Source organism: Bufo gargarizans, chromosome 5, assembly GCF_014858855.1.
Source record: "Bufo gargarizans isolate SCDJY-AF-19 chromosome 5, ASM1485885v1, whole genome shotgun sequence".
NCBI classification, from domain to species: domain Eukaryota; kingdom Metazoa; phylum Chordata; class Amphibia; order Anura; family Bufonidae; genus Bufo; species Bufo gargarizans.
In genome coordinates this window covers 56,935,741-56,954,176 of record NC_058084.1, presented here as the reverse complement: position 1 = coordinate 56,954,176, position 18,436 = coordinate 56,935,741, and the positions used below count along the sequence as shown (strand labels likewise).

At 41.3% G+C, this 18,436-nt stretch overlaps 1 protein-coding gene across 1 annotated transcript in view; it reads right to left on the bottom strand.

The window, feature by feature from the left end:
• Positions 1 to 11,535, bottom strand: part of ANXA13 (annexin A13) — a 66,168-nt gene extending 54,633 nt beyond the window's left edge. Inside the window, exon 1 of the mRNA XM_044294896.1 lies at positions 11,455 to 11,535. Coding sequence (XP_044150831.1) covers positions 11,455 to 11,469 — 15 coding nt within the window. The 5' untranslated portion in view covers positions 11,470 to 11,535. The remainder of the gene's footprint in view (positions 1 to 11,454) is intronic.
• Positions 11,536 to 18,436: the final 6,901 nt, after the last annotated feature.

Genomic DNA, 18,436 nt, shown 5'->3' with positions numbered 1-18,436 from the left:
AACATAATGTTTACTGAGCGATCATCATGACCTTCTAATCTTCTGCAAACAACTGTAAAAAAGTAAGGTCTGCCAGAAGATTTCCTCATAAATGGTCTGCTTCCTGGAGATAAGTATCAGCAATAGATGGGGCCAAGTCCACATCTACATTGTACAGTCTGGTACTCTGTTCCAGCAGATACACCGCTGGGGCCCGCCAGTTGCTCATGTACACCCTATCCCAGATAGACTTTTGTGTTCCTTTTTAGTTCTTTATTACCCCTGAAAACCATCTTTATATTGGCATGCAAATAAGCATAAAAAAGCCCAAGTGGCAGCATCTATTCCCAACCCCTATCTGTATCGGAGCTCTGCTCTCTTCCCCTCTTTGCCTCCTCTTTCAATATCATCAAGCAACTGCTGGAAACTCACGCACGTGCACCTCACCATTGTTTTTGCGCCTGCGCCAGTGGCGTAACTAGAAATGAATTGGTCACCACAGCAAATTTTTGAATGGGGCCCCCCTTCCCACAGTAACTTCTTCCCAACCCTCTCCAATCCCCAATTCAACTACCCCCTTTGTCTGCTTCACAGCCAACGCCTAGGGTCCAGTCATATTCAGGTAGGAGCACCGTGACACGTGCACAAAACATTAAGGGACATTATAGGCCACCCTATACCATTCGGCCATTCCTACACCTGGGTACCAACACCATTTCTTAAAGGGACTCTGTCATGTTGTTTCTTCATTGCGACTGGCATCACAAAACACTTATCTCCTCTTAAAGGGACCCCTTGCGGACCGAGTCTTTGTTGCACTTGTTTATCAGGCAATGCAAATCTTTCAGCATGCAAAAAATGTGGATTTGCTGTGTAATCACGATCTGCCGCCACTGTCCAGCGTGGGGACGAGATATGGCATAGCTGAGGAGGACATCGCTGCATGTAATAGGAGCGGTGTCCTCTGCTAGCTATCTGCAGCCTGCCGGAGGGAACGCGTCAGTAATGTTTTTTCTTGTTTATGGCACTTTTTGTCTGATTATCAGGCAAGCTGTTTGAGATCCTCATAAAAGCCCGTAGCCCACCTGTTCAGGTAAGTTCCCTCCTTGATTAGAGTTTGGCCTTATCTAGCAGCTGATAACAGCACAGATGCCATAAATGGGATGGGCGCTGGAATCAATAAGTAAAGGAGTCATTACTGCGCGTTCGCCAGACTTCTGTCTGTCACAATCAAATGCATGTATGGATCAGACCGCGCAGACAAAGGGTAGCACTGTGTCCAAAGTACAACGCATGTTATCTCTATTCTGGGTGGGTAGTATCAATGACTAGTTGCTGGTGACTAATCGATAATCTGTCGCCCTGGATATTTGGCGTTTTCTCTAATGTACTGTTGTAGAGAGTCTTTTTACACCAGCAGATTTCTTGCCCTATAAAAAATTCCAGTTGAAATCAAATCGATTGGGGCTAATTTAGCTCAATTTACATGGAGGCACGGATCGGAAGCCCACAGAAGCACTTCCGTAGGCATTGGGGTCCCGTGCCCCCGCACCTCAAAAGAAAGGAAATGTCTTATCGTTTGCCGTATCTTGCGGATCGCAGACCCAGTCAAGTGAAACGGAGCTGCTGCCCGTATATTGCCGACCTGCCATTTACGGGCCGCAATTCGGGCGCGGAGCACTAACGTTCTTCTGAATGGACCCTAAAAGGTATCGTCAAACAACAATCTGCCATTTTATTCTGTATTAGCTCAACATTTGGCATGTTAATCATGCAACAATGATCGGGAAGGAGTATATAGGGACCAAATAATAGGACTATAGAGGGACCAAATAATAGCACTATAGAGGGACCAAATAATAGCACTATAGAGGGACCAAATAATAGCACTATAGAGGGACCAAATAACAGCACTATACAGGGACCAAATAATAGCACTATAGAGGGACCAAATAATAGCACTATAGAGGGACCAAATAACAGCACTATAGAGGGACCAAATAACAGCACTATAGAGGGACCAAATAACAGCACTATAGAGGGCCCAAATAATAGCAGTATAGAGGGACCAAATAACAGCACTATAGAGGGACCAAATAACAGCACTATAGAGGGACCAAATAACAGCACTATAGAGGGACCAAATAACAGCACTATAGAGGTACCAAATAATAGCACTATAGAGGGACCAAATAATAGCACTATAGAGGGACCAAATAACAGCACTATAGAGGGACCAAATAACAGCACTATAGAGGGACCAAATAACAGCACTATAGAGGGACCAAATAATAGCACTATAGAGGGACCAAATAATAGCACTATAGAGGGACCAAATAATAGCACTATAGAGGGACCAAATAATAGCACTATAGAGGGACCAAATAATAGCACTATAGAGGGACCAAATAATAGGACTGTAGAGGGACCAAATAATAGCACTATAGAGGGACCAAATAACAGCACTATAGAGGGACCAAATAATAGCAGTATAGAGGGACGAAATAATAGGACTGTAGAGGGACCAAATAATAGGACTGTAGAGGGACCAAATAATAGCACTATAGAGGGACCAAATAATAACACTATAGAGGGACCAAATAATAGCACTATACAGGGACCAAATAATAGCACTATAGAGGGACCAAATAATAGCAGTATAGAGGGACCAAATAATAGCACTATAGAGGGACCAAATAATAGGACTGTAGAGGGACCAAATAATAGCACTATAGAGGGCCCAAATAATAGCACTATAGAGGGACCAAATAATAGCACTATAGAGGGACCAAATAATAGGACTATAGAGGGACCAAATAATAGCACTATAGAGGGACCAAATAATAGCACTATAGAGGGACCAAATAATAGGACTATAGAGGGACCAAATAATAGCACTATAGAGGGACCAAATAATAGGACTATAGAGGCACCAAATAATAGCACTATAGAGGGACCAAATAACAGCACTATAGAGGGACCAAATAACAGCACTATAGAGGGACCAAATAACAGCACTATAGAGGGACCAAATAACAGCACTATAGAGGGACCAAATAACAGCACTATAGAGGGACCAAATAACAGCACTATAGAGGGACCAAATAACAGCACTATAGAGGGCCCAAATAATGGCACAATAGAGGGACCAAATAATAGCACTATAGAGGGCCCAAATAATAGGACTGTAGAGGGACCAAATAACAGCACTATAGAGGGACCAAATAATAGCACTATAGAGGGACCAAATAATAGCACTATAGAGGGACCAAATAATAGCACTATAGAGGGACCAAATAATAGCACTATAGAGGGACCAAATAATAGCAGTATAGAGGGACGAAATAATAGGACTGTAGAGGGACCAAATAATAGGACTGTAGAGGGACCAAATAATAGCACTATAGAGGGACCAAATAATAGCACTATACAGGGACCAAATAACAGCACTATAGAGGGACCAAATAATAGCAGTATAGAGGGACCAAATAATAGCACTATAGAGGGACCAAATAACAGCACTATAGAGGGACCAAATAATAGGACTGTAGAGGGACCAAATAACAGCACTATAGAGGGACCAAATAATAGGACTGTAGAGGGACCAAATAATAGCACTATAGAGGGACCAAATAATAGGACTATAGAGGGACCAAATAATAGCACTATAGAGGGACCAAATAACAGCACTATAGAGGGACCAAATAACAGCACTATAGAGGGACCAAATAATAGCACTATAGAGGGACCAAATAATAGCACTATAGAGGGACCAAATAACAGCACTATAGAGGGACCAAATAACAGCACTATAGAGGGACCAAATAACAGCACTATAGAGGGACCAAATAACAGCACTATAGAGGGACCAAATAATAGCACTATAGAGGGACCAAATAACAGCACTATAGAGGGACCAAATAACAGCACTATAGAGGGACCAAATAATAGCACTATAGAGGGACCAAATAATAGCACTATAGAGGGACCAAATAATAGGACTGTAGAGGGACCAAATAATAGCACTATAGAGGGCCCAAATAATAGCACTATAGAGGGACCAAATAATAGCACTATAGAGGGACCAAATAATAGGACTATAGAGGGACCAAATAATAGCACTATAGAGGGACCAAATAATAGCACTATAGAGGGACCAAATAATAGGACTATAGAGGGACCAAATAATAGCACTATAGAGGGACCAAATAATAGGACTATAGAGGCACCAAATAATAGCACTATAGAGGGACCAAATAACAGCACTATAGAGGGACCAAATAATAGGACTATAGAGGCACCAAATAATAGCACTATAGAGGGACCAAATAACAGCACTATACAGGGACCAAATAATAGCACTATAGAGGGACCAAATAACAGCACTATAGAGGGACCAAATAATAGCACTATAGAGGGACCAAATAATAGCAGTATACAGGGACCAAATAACAGTACTATAGAGGGACCAAATAATAGGACTATAGAGGGACCAAATAATAGCACTATAGAGGGACCAAATAACAGCACTATAGAGGGACCAAATAATAGGACTATAGAGGGACCAAATAACAGCACTATAGAGGGACCAAATAACAGCACTATAGAGGGACCAAATAATAGCACTATACAGGGACCAAATAATAGCACTATACAGGGACCAAATAATAGCACTATACAGGGACCAAATAACAGCACTATACAGGGACCAAATAACAGCACTATAGAGGGACCAAATAACAGCACTATACAGAGACCAAATAATAGCAGTATACAGGGACCAAATAACAGCACTATACAGGGACCAAATAATAGCACTATACATGGACCAAATAATAGCAGTATACAGGGACCAAATAACAGCACTATAGAGGGACCAAATAACAGCACTATAGAGGGACCAAATAACAGCACTATAGAGGGACCAAATAATAGGACTATAGAGGGACCAAATAACAGCACTATACAGGGACCAAATAATAGCACTATAGAGGGACCAAATAATAGCACTATAGAGGGACCAAATAATAGCACTATACAGGGACCAAATAACAGCACTATAGAGGGCCCAAATAACAGCACTATAGAGGGACCAAATAATAGGACTATAGAGGGACCAAATAACAGCACTATAGAGGGACCAAATAACAGCACTATACAGGGACCAAATAACAGCACTATAGAAGGACCAAATAACAGCACTATAGAGGGACCAAATAACAGCACTATACAGGGACCAAATAACAGCACTATAGAGGGACCAAATAACAGCACTATAGAAGGACCAAATAACAGCACTATAGAAGGACCAAATAACAGCACTATAGAGGGACCAAATAACAGCACTATAGAAGGACCAAATAACAGCACTATAGAGGGACCAAATAACAGCACTATAGAGGGACCAAATAACAGCACTATAGAAGGACCAAATAACAGCACTATAGAGGGACCAAATAATAGCACTATAGAGGGACCAAATAACAGCACTATAGAGGGACCAAATAACAGCACTATACAGGGACCAAATAATAGCACTATAGAGGGACCAAATAATAGCACTATAGAGGGACCAAATAATAGCACTATAGAGGGACCAAATAATAGCACTATAGAGGGACCAAATAATAGCACTATAGAGGGACCAAATAACAGCACTATAGAGGGACCAAATAACAGCACTATAGAGGGACCAAATAACAGCACTATAGAGGGACCAAATAACAGCACTATAGAGGGACCAAATAACAGCACTATAGAGGGACCAAATAACAGCACTATAGAGGGACCAAATAACAGCACTATAGAGGGACCAAATAACAGCACTATAGAGGGACCAAATAATAGCACTATACATGGACCAAATAATAGCACTATAGAGGGACCAAATAATAGCAGTATAGAGGGACCAAATAACAGCACTATAGAGGGACCAAATAATAGCACTATACAGGGACCAAATAACAGCACTATAGAGGGACCAAATAACAGCACTATAGAGGGACCAAATAACAGCACTATAGAGGGACCAAATAACAGCACTATAGAGGGACCAAATAATAGCACTATACAGGGACCAAATAATAGCACTATAGAGGGACCAAATAATAGCAGTATAGAGGGACCAAATAATAGCACTATAGAGGGACCAAATAACAGCACTATAGAGGGACCAAATAACAGCACTATACAGGGACCAAATAATAGCACTATAGAGGGACCAAATAATAGCAGTATAGAGGGACCAAATAATAGCACTATAGAGGGACCAAATAACAGCACTATAGAGGGACCAAATAACAGCACTATAGAGGGACCAAATAACAGCACTATACAGGGACCAAATAACAGCACTATACAGGGACCAAATAACAGCACTATAGAGGGACCAAATAATAGCACTATAGAGGGACCAAATAACAGCACTATAGAGGGACCAAATAACAGCACTATACAGGGACCAAATAACAGCACTATAGAGGGACCAAATAATAGCACTATAGAGGGACCAAATAATAGCACTATAGAGGGACCAAATAATAGCACTATAGAGGGACCAAATAATAGCACTATAGAGGGACCAAATAATAGCACTATAGAGGGACCAAATAACAGCACTATAGAGGGACCAAATAACAGCACTATAGAGGGACCAAATAACAGCACTATAGAGGGACCAAATAACAGCACTATAGAGGGACCAAATAACAGCACTATAGAGGGACCAAATAACAGCACTATAGAGGGACCAAATAACAGCACTATAGAGGGACCAAATAATAGCACTATAGAGGGACCAAATAACAGCACTATAGAGGGACCAAATAATAGCAGTATAGAGGGACCAAATAACAGCACTATAGAGGGACCAAATAACAGCACTATAGAGGGACCAAATAACAGCACTATACAGGGACCAAATAATAGCAGTATACAGGGACCAAATAACAGCACTATAGAGGGACCAAATAACAGCACTATAGAGGGACCAAATAACAGCACTATAGAGGGACCAAATAACAGCACTATAGAGGGACCAAATAATAGCACTATACAGGGACCAAATAATAGCACTATAGAGGGACCAAATAACAGCAGTATAGAGGGACCAAATAACAGCACTATAGAGGGACCAAATAACGGCACTATAGAGGGACCAAATAATAGCACTATAGAGGGACCAAATAATAGCACTATAGAGGGACCAAATAATAGCACTATAGAGGGACCAAATAACAGCACTATACAGGGACCAAATAATAGCAGTATACAGGGACCAAATAACAGCACTATAGAGGGACCAAATAACAGCACTATAGAGGGACCAAATAACAGCACTATAGAGGGACCAAATAACAGCACTATACAGGGACCAAATAATAGCAGTATACAGGGACCAAATAACAGCACTATAGAGGGACCAAATAACAGCACTATAGAGGGACCAAATAACAGCACTATAGAGGGACCAAATAACAGCACTATAGAGGGACCAAATAACAGCACTATAGAGGGACCAAATAACAGCACTATAGAAGGACCAAATAACAGCACTATAGAAGGACCAAATAACAGCACTATAGAGGGACCAAATAATAGCACTATAGAGGGACCAAATAATAGCACTATAGAGGGACCAAATAATAGCACTATAGAGGGACCAAATAACAGCACTATAGAGGGACCAAATAACAGCACTATAGAGGGACCAAATAACAGCACTATAGAGGGACCAAATAATAGCACTATAGAGGGACCAAATAACAGCACTATAGAGGGCCCAAATAACAGCACTATAGAGGGACCAAATAATAGCACTATAGAGGGACCAAATAACAGCACTATAGAGGGACCAAATAACAGCACTATAGAGGGACCAAATAACAGCACTATAGAGGGACCAAATAACAGCACTATAGAGGGACCAAATAATAGCAGTATAGAGGGACCAAATAACAGCAGTATAGAGGGACCAAATAATAGCACTATAGAGGGACCAAATAACAGCACTATAGAGGGACCAAATAACAGCACTATAGAGGGACCAAATAACAGCACTATAGAGGGACCAAATAACAGCACTATAGAGGGACCAAATAATAGCAGTATAGAGGGACCAAATAACAGCACTATAGAGGGACCAAATAATAGCACTATACAGGGACCAAATAATAAAACTATAGAGGGACCAAATAACAGCACTATACAGGGACCAAATAATAACACTATAGAGGGACCAAATAACAGCACTATACAGGGACCAAATAATAGCACTATAGAGGGACCAAATAACAGCACTATAGAGGGACCAAATAACAGCACTATACAGGGACCAAATAATAACACTATAGAGGGACCAAATAATAGCACTATAGAGGGACCAAATAACAGCACTATAGAGGGACCAAATAACAGCACTATAGAGGGACCAAATAACAGCACTATAGAGGGACCAAATAACAGCACTATAGAGGGACCAAATAATAGCACTATACAGGGACCAAATAACAGCACTATAGAGGGACCAAATAATAGCACTATAGAGGGACCAAATAACAGCACTATACAGGGACCAAATAATAACACTATAGAGGGACCAAATAATAGCACTATAGAGGGACCAAATAACAGCACTATAGAGGGACCAAATAACAGCACTATAGAGGGACCAAATAACAGCACTATAGAGGGACCAAATAACAGCACTATAGAGGGACCAAATAATAGCACTATAGAGGGACCAAATAACAGCACTATAGAGGGATCAAATAATAGCACTATAGAGGGACCAAATAACAGCACTATAGAGGGACCAAATAATAGCACTATAGAGGGACCAAATAATAGCACTATAGAGGGACCAAATAACAGCACTATAGAGGGACCAAATAACAGCACTATAGAGGGACCAAATAATAGCACTATAGAGGGACCAAATAACAGCACTATAGAGGGACCAAATAACAGCACTATAGAGGGACCAAATAACAGCACTATAGAGGGACCAAATAACAGCACTATAGAGGGACCAAATAATAGCAGTATAGAGGGACCAAATAACAGCACTATAGAGGGACCAAATAATAGCACTATACAGGGACCAAATAATAACACTATAGAGGGACCAAATAACAGCACTATAGAGGGACCAAATAACAGCACTATACAGGGACCAAATAATAGCACTATAGAGGGACCAAATAATAGCACTATAGAGGGACCAAATAACAGCACTATAGAGGGACCAAATAACAGCACTATAGAGGGACCAAATAATAGCAGTATAGAGGGACCAAATAACAGCACTATAGAGGGACCAAATAATAGCACTATACAGGGACCAAATAATAACACTATAGAGGGACCAAATAACAGCACTATAGAGGGACCAAATAACAGCACTATAGAGGGACCAAATAATAGCACTATAGAGGGACCAAATAACAGCACTATAGAGGGACCAAATAACAGCACTATAGAGGGACCAAATAACAGCACTATAGAGGGACCAAATAACAGCACTATAGAGGGACCAAATAACAGCACTATAGAGGGACCAAATAATAGCAGTATAGAGGGACCAAATAATAACACTAGAGGGACCAAATAACAGCACTATAGAGGGACCAAATAACAGCACTATAGAGGGACCAAATAACAGCACTATAGAGGGACCAAATAACAGCACTATAGAGGGACCAAATAACAGCACTATAGAGGGACCAAATAATAGCACTATACAGGGACCAAATAACAGCACTATAGAGGGACCAAATAACAGCACTATAGAGGGACCAAATAACAGCACTATAGAGGGACCAAATAACAGCACTATAGAGGGACCAAATAATAGCACTATACAGGGACCAAATAATAACACTATAGAGGGACCAAATAACAGCACTATAGAGGGACCAAATAACAGCACTATACAGGGACCAAATAATAGCACTATAGAGGGACCAAATAATAGCACTATAGAGGGACCAAATAACAGCACTATAGAGGGACCAAATAACAGCACTATAGAGGGACCAAATAATAGCAGTATAGAGGGACCAAATAATAGCAGTATAGAGGGACCAAATAACAGCACTATAGAGGGACCAAATAACAGCACTATAGAGGGACCAAATAACAGCACTATAGAGGGACCAAATAATAACACTATAGAGGGACCAAATAACAGCACTATAGAGGGACCAAATAACAGCACTATAGAGGGACCAAATAATAGCACTATACAGGGACCAAATAATAACACTATAGAGGGACCAAATAACAGCACTATAGAGGGACCAAATAACAGCACTATAGAGGGACCAAATAACAGCACTATAGAGGGACCAAATAACAGCACTATAGAGGGACCAAATAACAGCACTATAGAGGGACCAAATAACAGCACTATAGAGGGACCAAATAATAGCACTATAGAGGGACCAAATAATAGCAGTATAGAGGGACCAAATAACAGCACTATAGAGGGACCAAATAACAGCACTATAGAGGGACCAAATAACAGCACTATAGAGGGACCAAATAACAGCACTATAGAGGGACCAAATAATAGCAGTATAGAGGGACCAAATAACAGCACTATACAGGGACCAAATAATAACACTATAGAGGGACTGTACAGAGTGATTTTCTTCATGCAGATTTGAAATGTCACTTATCGGTGTATAGAGATGAACGAATCGACCGTAAACTAATCAAATTTCACCCAAAATCTGTAAAATTCAAGATGGATTTGAATCTGCATTTTTGTTGATTCAATTTGGGCAAAGAGAGACAGAAAAAAATGAATACCGGTAAACAAATTTTTTTAACTGAAAGTCAAGAGATAAAAAAAATAGGAGACCTCAGAGGGTCAGTCTCAAACTCTCCAGTCAATTGGGGTAGAATTCATTCAGACCCAAATCAAATTAGTTGACCAATTTGGCCGAATCAGTTTCTTGACCACAGTAATAATCCTGGGCTCAGCCTTGGATTTGGGCCACGGATTACCATGGCAAATCCACATGAGACTATTCTGATGAGTACTTTGGCTGTGCTCGGAAAACCCCTTGAAATAATTAAATGAATCCTTAAATTATATTGTTCACTCAATGCAAAAAAACTAAAATCAAACAAAAAATACAGCAGAAATATTCTCAGTTTAGTAAACATAAAAATATATGATTTTTTGTAAAGATATTAACATGATAAATTACAATGTAATATTAGCAAATAATAATAATAGTAATAAATATTAATCAATCCCTTGCGCAGATGTAGCAGAGCTGAATTTCTCGTGTACATATTTAAGGCTGGTTAGTCCGCTCATTCCATTGCCAGATAATGTAATCGATCTGCCGGCAGTCCTATGTAAAACCATCGACTATTTAAATATCTTTCAAATTCTTTGCTGGGTCTAACCGATTGGGCTCTGCTACATCTGCCCAAACAATGTGGAGCCTAAAGAAAGCTTACATGGAAGTTGCCCATGGTCCTCTTTGTAGTTCTGCAGGAGGCAAGGGTTGATAGTGAGTCTGCGGGGAACGGTCCCAGTCCCTTTTTATGAGATGAGTCTGATTAATGAATAACTCGGCTATTATCTAATAGGCTACGTTACATAGTTTTGATGGCGGCAGAACTTCAATTACTCAGAAATCTCCTGTGAGTTTATTTTTAGAGCCGCTCGTCACTATTCACACTGAACTCTGAGCTGAATAGATGAGGCAAGAAGTGTCTGGAGGAATCCTTGCTGCTTTATTAAAAATGGAGAGTCCCCTTTAAATAGACGTAACGCATTATCTTAAAGGTAAACCACGGGAAAATCAGATTTCCCATAGTAATTACTCATTAGGGACTTTTTATCAGATCCGATTTTATGTTAAAGAAGACCCTTTATCGCCATATAATGAAAGCATATAATATATGTTTTGTTTTGTGCCTATTTTCAATACCTCTGATTGCTGTCAGCACACAGAAATTCTTATTTCTTGGGAGAACTTTGGCTAAAAGCCTACACTCAGTCTGGACAATCCTCTTCGAGCTCAGTAAGGGCTTATTCACACGGCCGTCGCCCCTCCGTTGCCGTATCGCATTACGGATGTGGACCCATTCACTTGAATGGGTCCGCAAATCCGGAGATGCGGTGCGGAGGCGCGGAACCCACGGAAGCACTCCATAGTGCCTCTATCTTTTTGCGGAACGGACGGATCGCGGACCCCATTCAAATAAATGGTTCCGCGATCCGCATGCGGCAGACCCATGGTTTTGTGCCCGTGCATTGCAGCCCGCAATTTGCTGTCCTCAGCGTGGGCAGGGCGGGACAAGGGCCGCGTGAATGAGCCCTAACTCTGCACAGCACTGAGAATTTGTTACAATGTATCAGTGCAGGGAAAATGTATCAGTCTGGAGTCCAGGCAAGGATTGTCTGCTCTGAAAATGACCGGGGTAAACTCTCACTATGAAAAGTTGCAAGTCTGTATGGGTTTTCCACCGCTAGATATAACAATAATGTTCCATTCACTGACAGCAAGCAGCAATCTTGAACATGTTGCAAAATTGAAGCATAAAATAAACTAGAAAAGTGTGTATTTTTTCCATTAGTCACCTTTTTGTTTTCAAATTTCACTTGAAATGATTCTGAATAAATCGTTTCTTTGAACTCTCCTAGGAACTCTGCAGTTCCTCTGTTATTCCTCCTGGAATAAATAGACAGCACCGCTTATCTTCTCGATATGCTGTGTAGAGACAGGCTTATTTTTGTTGCAAAGTCAGAAATTATCATGAGAAGATCCGCAACTTTCTAATACAGTTTGTGTTTCAGTTCCTCGCTACTTTCAAAGCCTCTGCTAGCTGTCAGTGAAATGAAATGGTCTTATTTACATTAATTCTCATCCTGGCAGCCAATCAGGAGGGACGATACTGACTGGTCTGTTAGGCTCTGTGTAAAGTCCCAGGATGAGAGGCCATTCTTAGCTCAGCTGATGATGTGATGTCTGCCATGGACTAAGCAAGTAGGCGCACCGGACAGCCATTTTAGGGTCCTACAGGGACGGTGTAGGGATTGTGAAGAAGATCTATTTACCTAAGATACAGATGGAAGTGCTGCGGCGGGGCAAAGGAGGGAGAGGCATCTCCCTTCCTCGTTCCTCTGATAGGCTGCAGGCACTAGGCCGGCAGCCTATCAGAGGCCGGGTGCAGGCGGCGCCATGACTTCATCGCGCCGCCTGAGCCATACAGCGCGTGACACAGGCCAGAAGAGGTCTGCATCGCATCGCTGCCAGCCTGATGGAGGTAAGTGTACGTGTTTATTTTTTTTTATATGGTACTACTACTGGCACATGATTGGGGGGCATCTATGGGGGCACTTGTTACTGGCACATGATTAGGGGCATCTATGGGGGGCACTTGTTAATGGCACATGATTGGGGACATCTATGGGGGCACTTGTTACTGGCACATGATTGGGGGCATCTATGGGGGCACTTGTTAATGGCACATGATTGGGGGCATCTATGGGGGGCACTTGTTAATGGCACATGATTGGGGGGCATCTATGGGAGCACTTGTTACTGGCACATGATTGGGGGCATCTATGGGGGGCACTTGTTAATGGCACATGATTGGGGACATCTATGGGGGCACTTGTTACTGGCACATTATTGGGGGCATCTATGGGGGCACATCTTACTGGCACATTATTGGGGGCACTGTGGGGGCACTTCTTACTGGCACATTATTGGTGGCACTTTTTACTGGCACATTATTGGGTGGCACTATGGGGGCATTTATGGGGCACTTCTTACTCGCACATTATTGGGGGGAATCTATGGGGGCACATCTTACTTGCACATTATTGGGGGGCACTGTGGGGGCATCTATGGGGCACTTCTTACTGGCACATTATTGGGTGGCACTATGGGGGCATCTATAGGGGCACAAAAAAGGGGTATTTTATATGTGGGGAAGGGGGAGAGGAACACTATGGGGGCTTCTACTGAGGCCACAAAGAAGGGGTATTTTATATGGGGAGCTCTGTATAGGGGTATTTTATACTGGGGCACATTACAGTGGGTACTATGGGGAAGGGGAGAGAGGAGTACTAAGGGGTCATCTATGGGGGGCACTAAGAAGGGGTATTTTATACTTGCAAATTATGGGGGACACTGAGGGCATCTACTGGGGGACTATATATGGGCATTTTATATTGGTAGATTATGGGGGCACTAGGAAAAAGCGGAGAGAGGAGCACTTACTGGGGGGCACTATATATGGGCATTTTATACTGGCACATTATGGGGGCACTATGGGGACATTAGCTCAACTGGGGGCATTAAAAGGGGGTATTTTTTGCAGTGGCACATTATAAGGAGAATTATAACTACTGGGGGGCATTATGATGGGCTTTATTACTACTGGGGGTCTATAGGGAACATGATTACTAGTGTGGTCACTATGGGAGCATTATTAGTGGCCATTAGAAGTGGCCAAAATCATTAAAAACAAAAAGATAGCATTTAGTAATTATAAAAAAAAAAAAAAAGAGGATGACAGGCAAATTTGTAAGATTAGGCAGAGAGAGGCCAAACAAGTTATAAGAGCTTCTAAAGCACAGGCAGAAGAGAAATTAGCTCAGTCAGGGAAAAAAGGCGATAAGACATTCTTCAGATACATAAATGAAAAAAGGAAACTAAAACAAGGAATTAACAAATTAAAAACAAAGAAGGAAGGTATATGGAAGAAGATAAAAAAAATAGCTGCCTCAATGAATACTTCTGTTTAGTTTTTACAAAGGAAAATTAAGGAAAAGGACCTCAGTTAGGAAAGAAGACTAATGAATCTTTTGATGCATGTGTCTTTACAGAGGAAGAGGTTCTAAGTCAACTGTCTAAAATTAATACAAATAAGTCACAGGTGCCTGATGGGATACATGCAAAGCTATTAAAAGAGCTCAGCGGTGAACTAGCAAAACCATTAACAGATTTATTTAACCAATCACTGGCAACAGGAGTCGTCCCAGAAGATTAGGAAATTAGCAAATGTTGTGCCCATTAACAAGAAAGGTAGTAGGGAGGAATCGGGCAACTATAGGCCAGTAAGCCTGACATCAATAGTGGGGAAATTAATGGAAACCATACTTAAGGAGAGGATTGTGGAACATCTAAAATCCCATGGATTGAAAGATGAAAAACAGCATGGGTTTACTTCAGGGAGATCATGTCAAACTAGTCTTATTGATTTTTTGATTGGGTGACTAAAATAATAGATGGCGGAGGTGCAGTAGACATCGCTTATCTAGACTTTAGTAAGGCTTTTGATACTGTCCCACATAGAAGGCTTATCAATAAAGTGCAGTCATTTGTGCATTGGACTCCCATATTGTTGAATGGATTAGGCAGTGGCTGAGGGACAGGCAACAGAGGGTTGTAGTCAATGGAGTATATTCAGACCAAGGTCTTGTTACCAGTGGGGTACCTCAGGGATCTGTTCTGGGACCCATATTGTTTAATATCTTTATCAGCGAAATTGCAGAAGGCCTCGATGGTAAGGTGTGTCTTTTTGCTGATGACACAAAGATTTGTAACAGGGTTGATGTTCCTGGAGGGATACACCAAATGGAAAAGGACTTAGGAAAACTAGAGGAATGGTCAAAAATCTGGCAACTAATATTTAATGTTGATAAGTGCAAGATAATGCACCTGGGATGTCAAAACCCAAGAGCAGAATATAAAATCAGTGATACAGTCCTAACCTCAGTATCTGAGGAAAGGGATTACGGGGTCATTATTTCAGAAGACTTAAAGGTAGGCAGACAATGTCATAGAGCAGCAGGAAATGCTAGCAGAATGCTTGGGTGTATAGGGAGATGCATTACCAGTATAAAGAGCGAGGTGTGGGGGTGGTAGGATGATTTGTCCAGAAGATGGGAGGATGATGGAAAAGTAGTAAACTAAGATTTTTTTTTTCAAACTGCAGAGACGAGAAATGGCAAAGAAGTGGTGGTCTGGTCTGAAGGTCTGAAAGGAGAAGATGAGGAAAGAGAACATCTACATCAAAGAGACGTCACTGAATGTAAGAGGTATGTGGCGCTGTATTACCCTGTATGTAGGGGTGGATGGAGGGGTTAGTAGTACAGTACTATCTGCACATTGTAGAAAAAAAATAAGTAATCTGCAAAATACTATGTATTTGTGTCAGAAGTTGTGCTTTTTTATTTTTAGAATAATGATACAGCCATTGTATTTGATACTTCTGTGCTGATTCTTTATTTTTCTTTATATTAACCTCATGGGGACACAGGGCGTACAAGTACGCCCTGATGTCCCGGTATTTAAGGACACAGGGCGTACCTGTACTGTACACCCTGTGTATTTCCGATCACCGCTGTGCGGCGGGCTGTGATCGGAACAGAGTGCCTGCTGAAATCATTCAGCAGGCACTCTGTGATAATGCCGAGGGGGGTCATATGACCCCCCCGTATCGGCGATTGCTGCAAACCGCAGGTCAATTCAGACCTGGGGGGTCAGGGGGGGAGGGCTGTGCGGGCCCCCTCTCTCAGGATGGCTGAGAGGTTAGCAGAGTGTCAGCACATTGCTGACACTCTGTTTGAAACGGCTGATATCCGTGCTCACAGATGTCAGCCGTTTAACCCCTTCATGCCGTGGTCCATAGGGACCGCTGTATGGAAGGGGTTAACAGGGAGGGAGCTCCCTCCCTCTCCCATCGGGGGCTGCTGTGCCGTTTCAGCCCCCGATTCTTGACGGGATCACAGAGGGAGGGGGCCCCCTCCCTCCCCACCACCCGCTGCTCTGTTGTGACAGCGGGTGATGGTTACCATGGCAACCGGACGCCTTCACAGGCTTCCGGCTTGCCATGGTAAGGCTAAGTCTGATCAGACTTCTGCTAAAGACTAACTGTAAAGTGGAAATACAGTACAGTACACTATATAGTGTACTGTATTGTATTATACAGACATCAGACCCACTGGATTTTCAAGAACCAAGTGGGTCTGGGTCAACAAAATAAAAAAAAGTGCAAAAAAAAGTAAAAATTAAAAAAAACATTTATCACTGATTAAAAAAATAAAATAAAAAATGCACTACTACACATGTTTGATATCACCGCGTCCGTAATAACCTGATCTATGAAACAGTCATGTTCCTTTCCCGCACGGTGAACGCCATAAAAAATAAAAACTACCATGAAATAGAAATTTTGCCCACCTTACTTCCCAAAAAAGGTAATAAAAGTGATAAAAAAAGTCGTATGTACGCCAAAAAGGTCACAATTAAATCGTCACCTCATCCCGCAAAAAATGAGCCCCTACATAGGACAATCGCCCCCAAAAAATACTACGGAGACATTAAAACATGATTTTTTTGTTTGTTTCAAAAATGATATTATTGTGTAAATAAAAAAAGTATACATATTAGGTATTGCCATGTCCGTAATAACCTGCTCTATAAAAATATCACATGACCTAACCCCTCAGGTGAATACCGTAAAAAAATTAAAAAAAACTTGTAAAAAATGCATTTTTTGTCACCTTAGATCAGTGTTTCCCAACCAGTGTGCCTCCAGCTGTTGCAAAACTACAACTCCCAGCATGCTCGCACAGCCAAAGGCTGTCCGGGCATGCTGGGAGTTGTAGTTTTGCAACAGCTGGAGGCACACTGGTTGGGAAACACTGCCTTAGATCACAAAAAGTGTAATAGCAAGCGTTTAAAAAGTCATACGCACCCCAAAATAGTGCCAATAAAACCGTCATCTCATCCCGCAAAAATCGTACCCTACCCAAGATTATCGCCTAAAAACTGAAAAAACTATGGCTCTCAGACTATGGAGACACTAAAACATGATTTTTTATGTTTCAAAAATTAAATCATTGTGTAAAACTTACATAAATAAAAAAAAAAGCAGACTTATTAGGTATCGACGTGTCCGTAATAACCTGCTATATAAAAATATCACATGACCCACAAAAAGTGTAATAGCAAGCAATCAAAAAGTCATACGCACCCCAAAATAGTGCCAATCAAACTGTCATATCATTCCAAAAAAAAATGAGCCACTTACACAAGACAGTTGCCCCCCCCAAAAAAATAAAACTATGGCTTTCAGAATGTGGAGACACTAAAGAATCTTTTTTTTTTTTAAATGCTTTGTTATGTAAAACTGAAACAAACAACCAAAAAAATATATTTGGTATTTGGTATTGTCGCGTCCGTGACAACCTACTCTATAAAAATACCACATGATCTAACCTGTCAGATGAAAGTTGTAAATAACAGAAAATAAAAACGGTGCCAAAACAGCTATTTCTTGTTACCTTGCCTCACAAAAAGTGTAATATAGAGCAACAAAAAATCATATGTACCCTAAAATAGTACCAACAAAACTGCCACCCTGTCCCGTAGTTTCCAAAATGGGGTCACTTTTTTGGAGTTTCTAATCTAGGGGT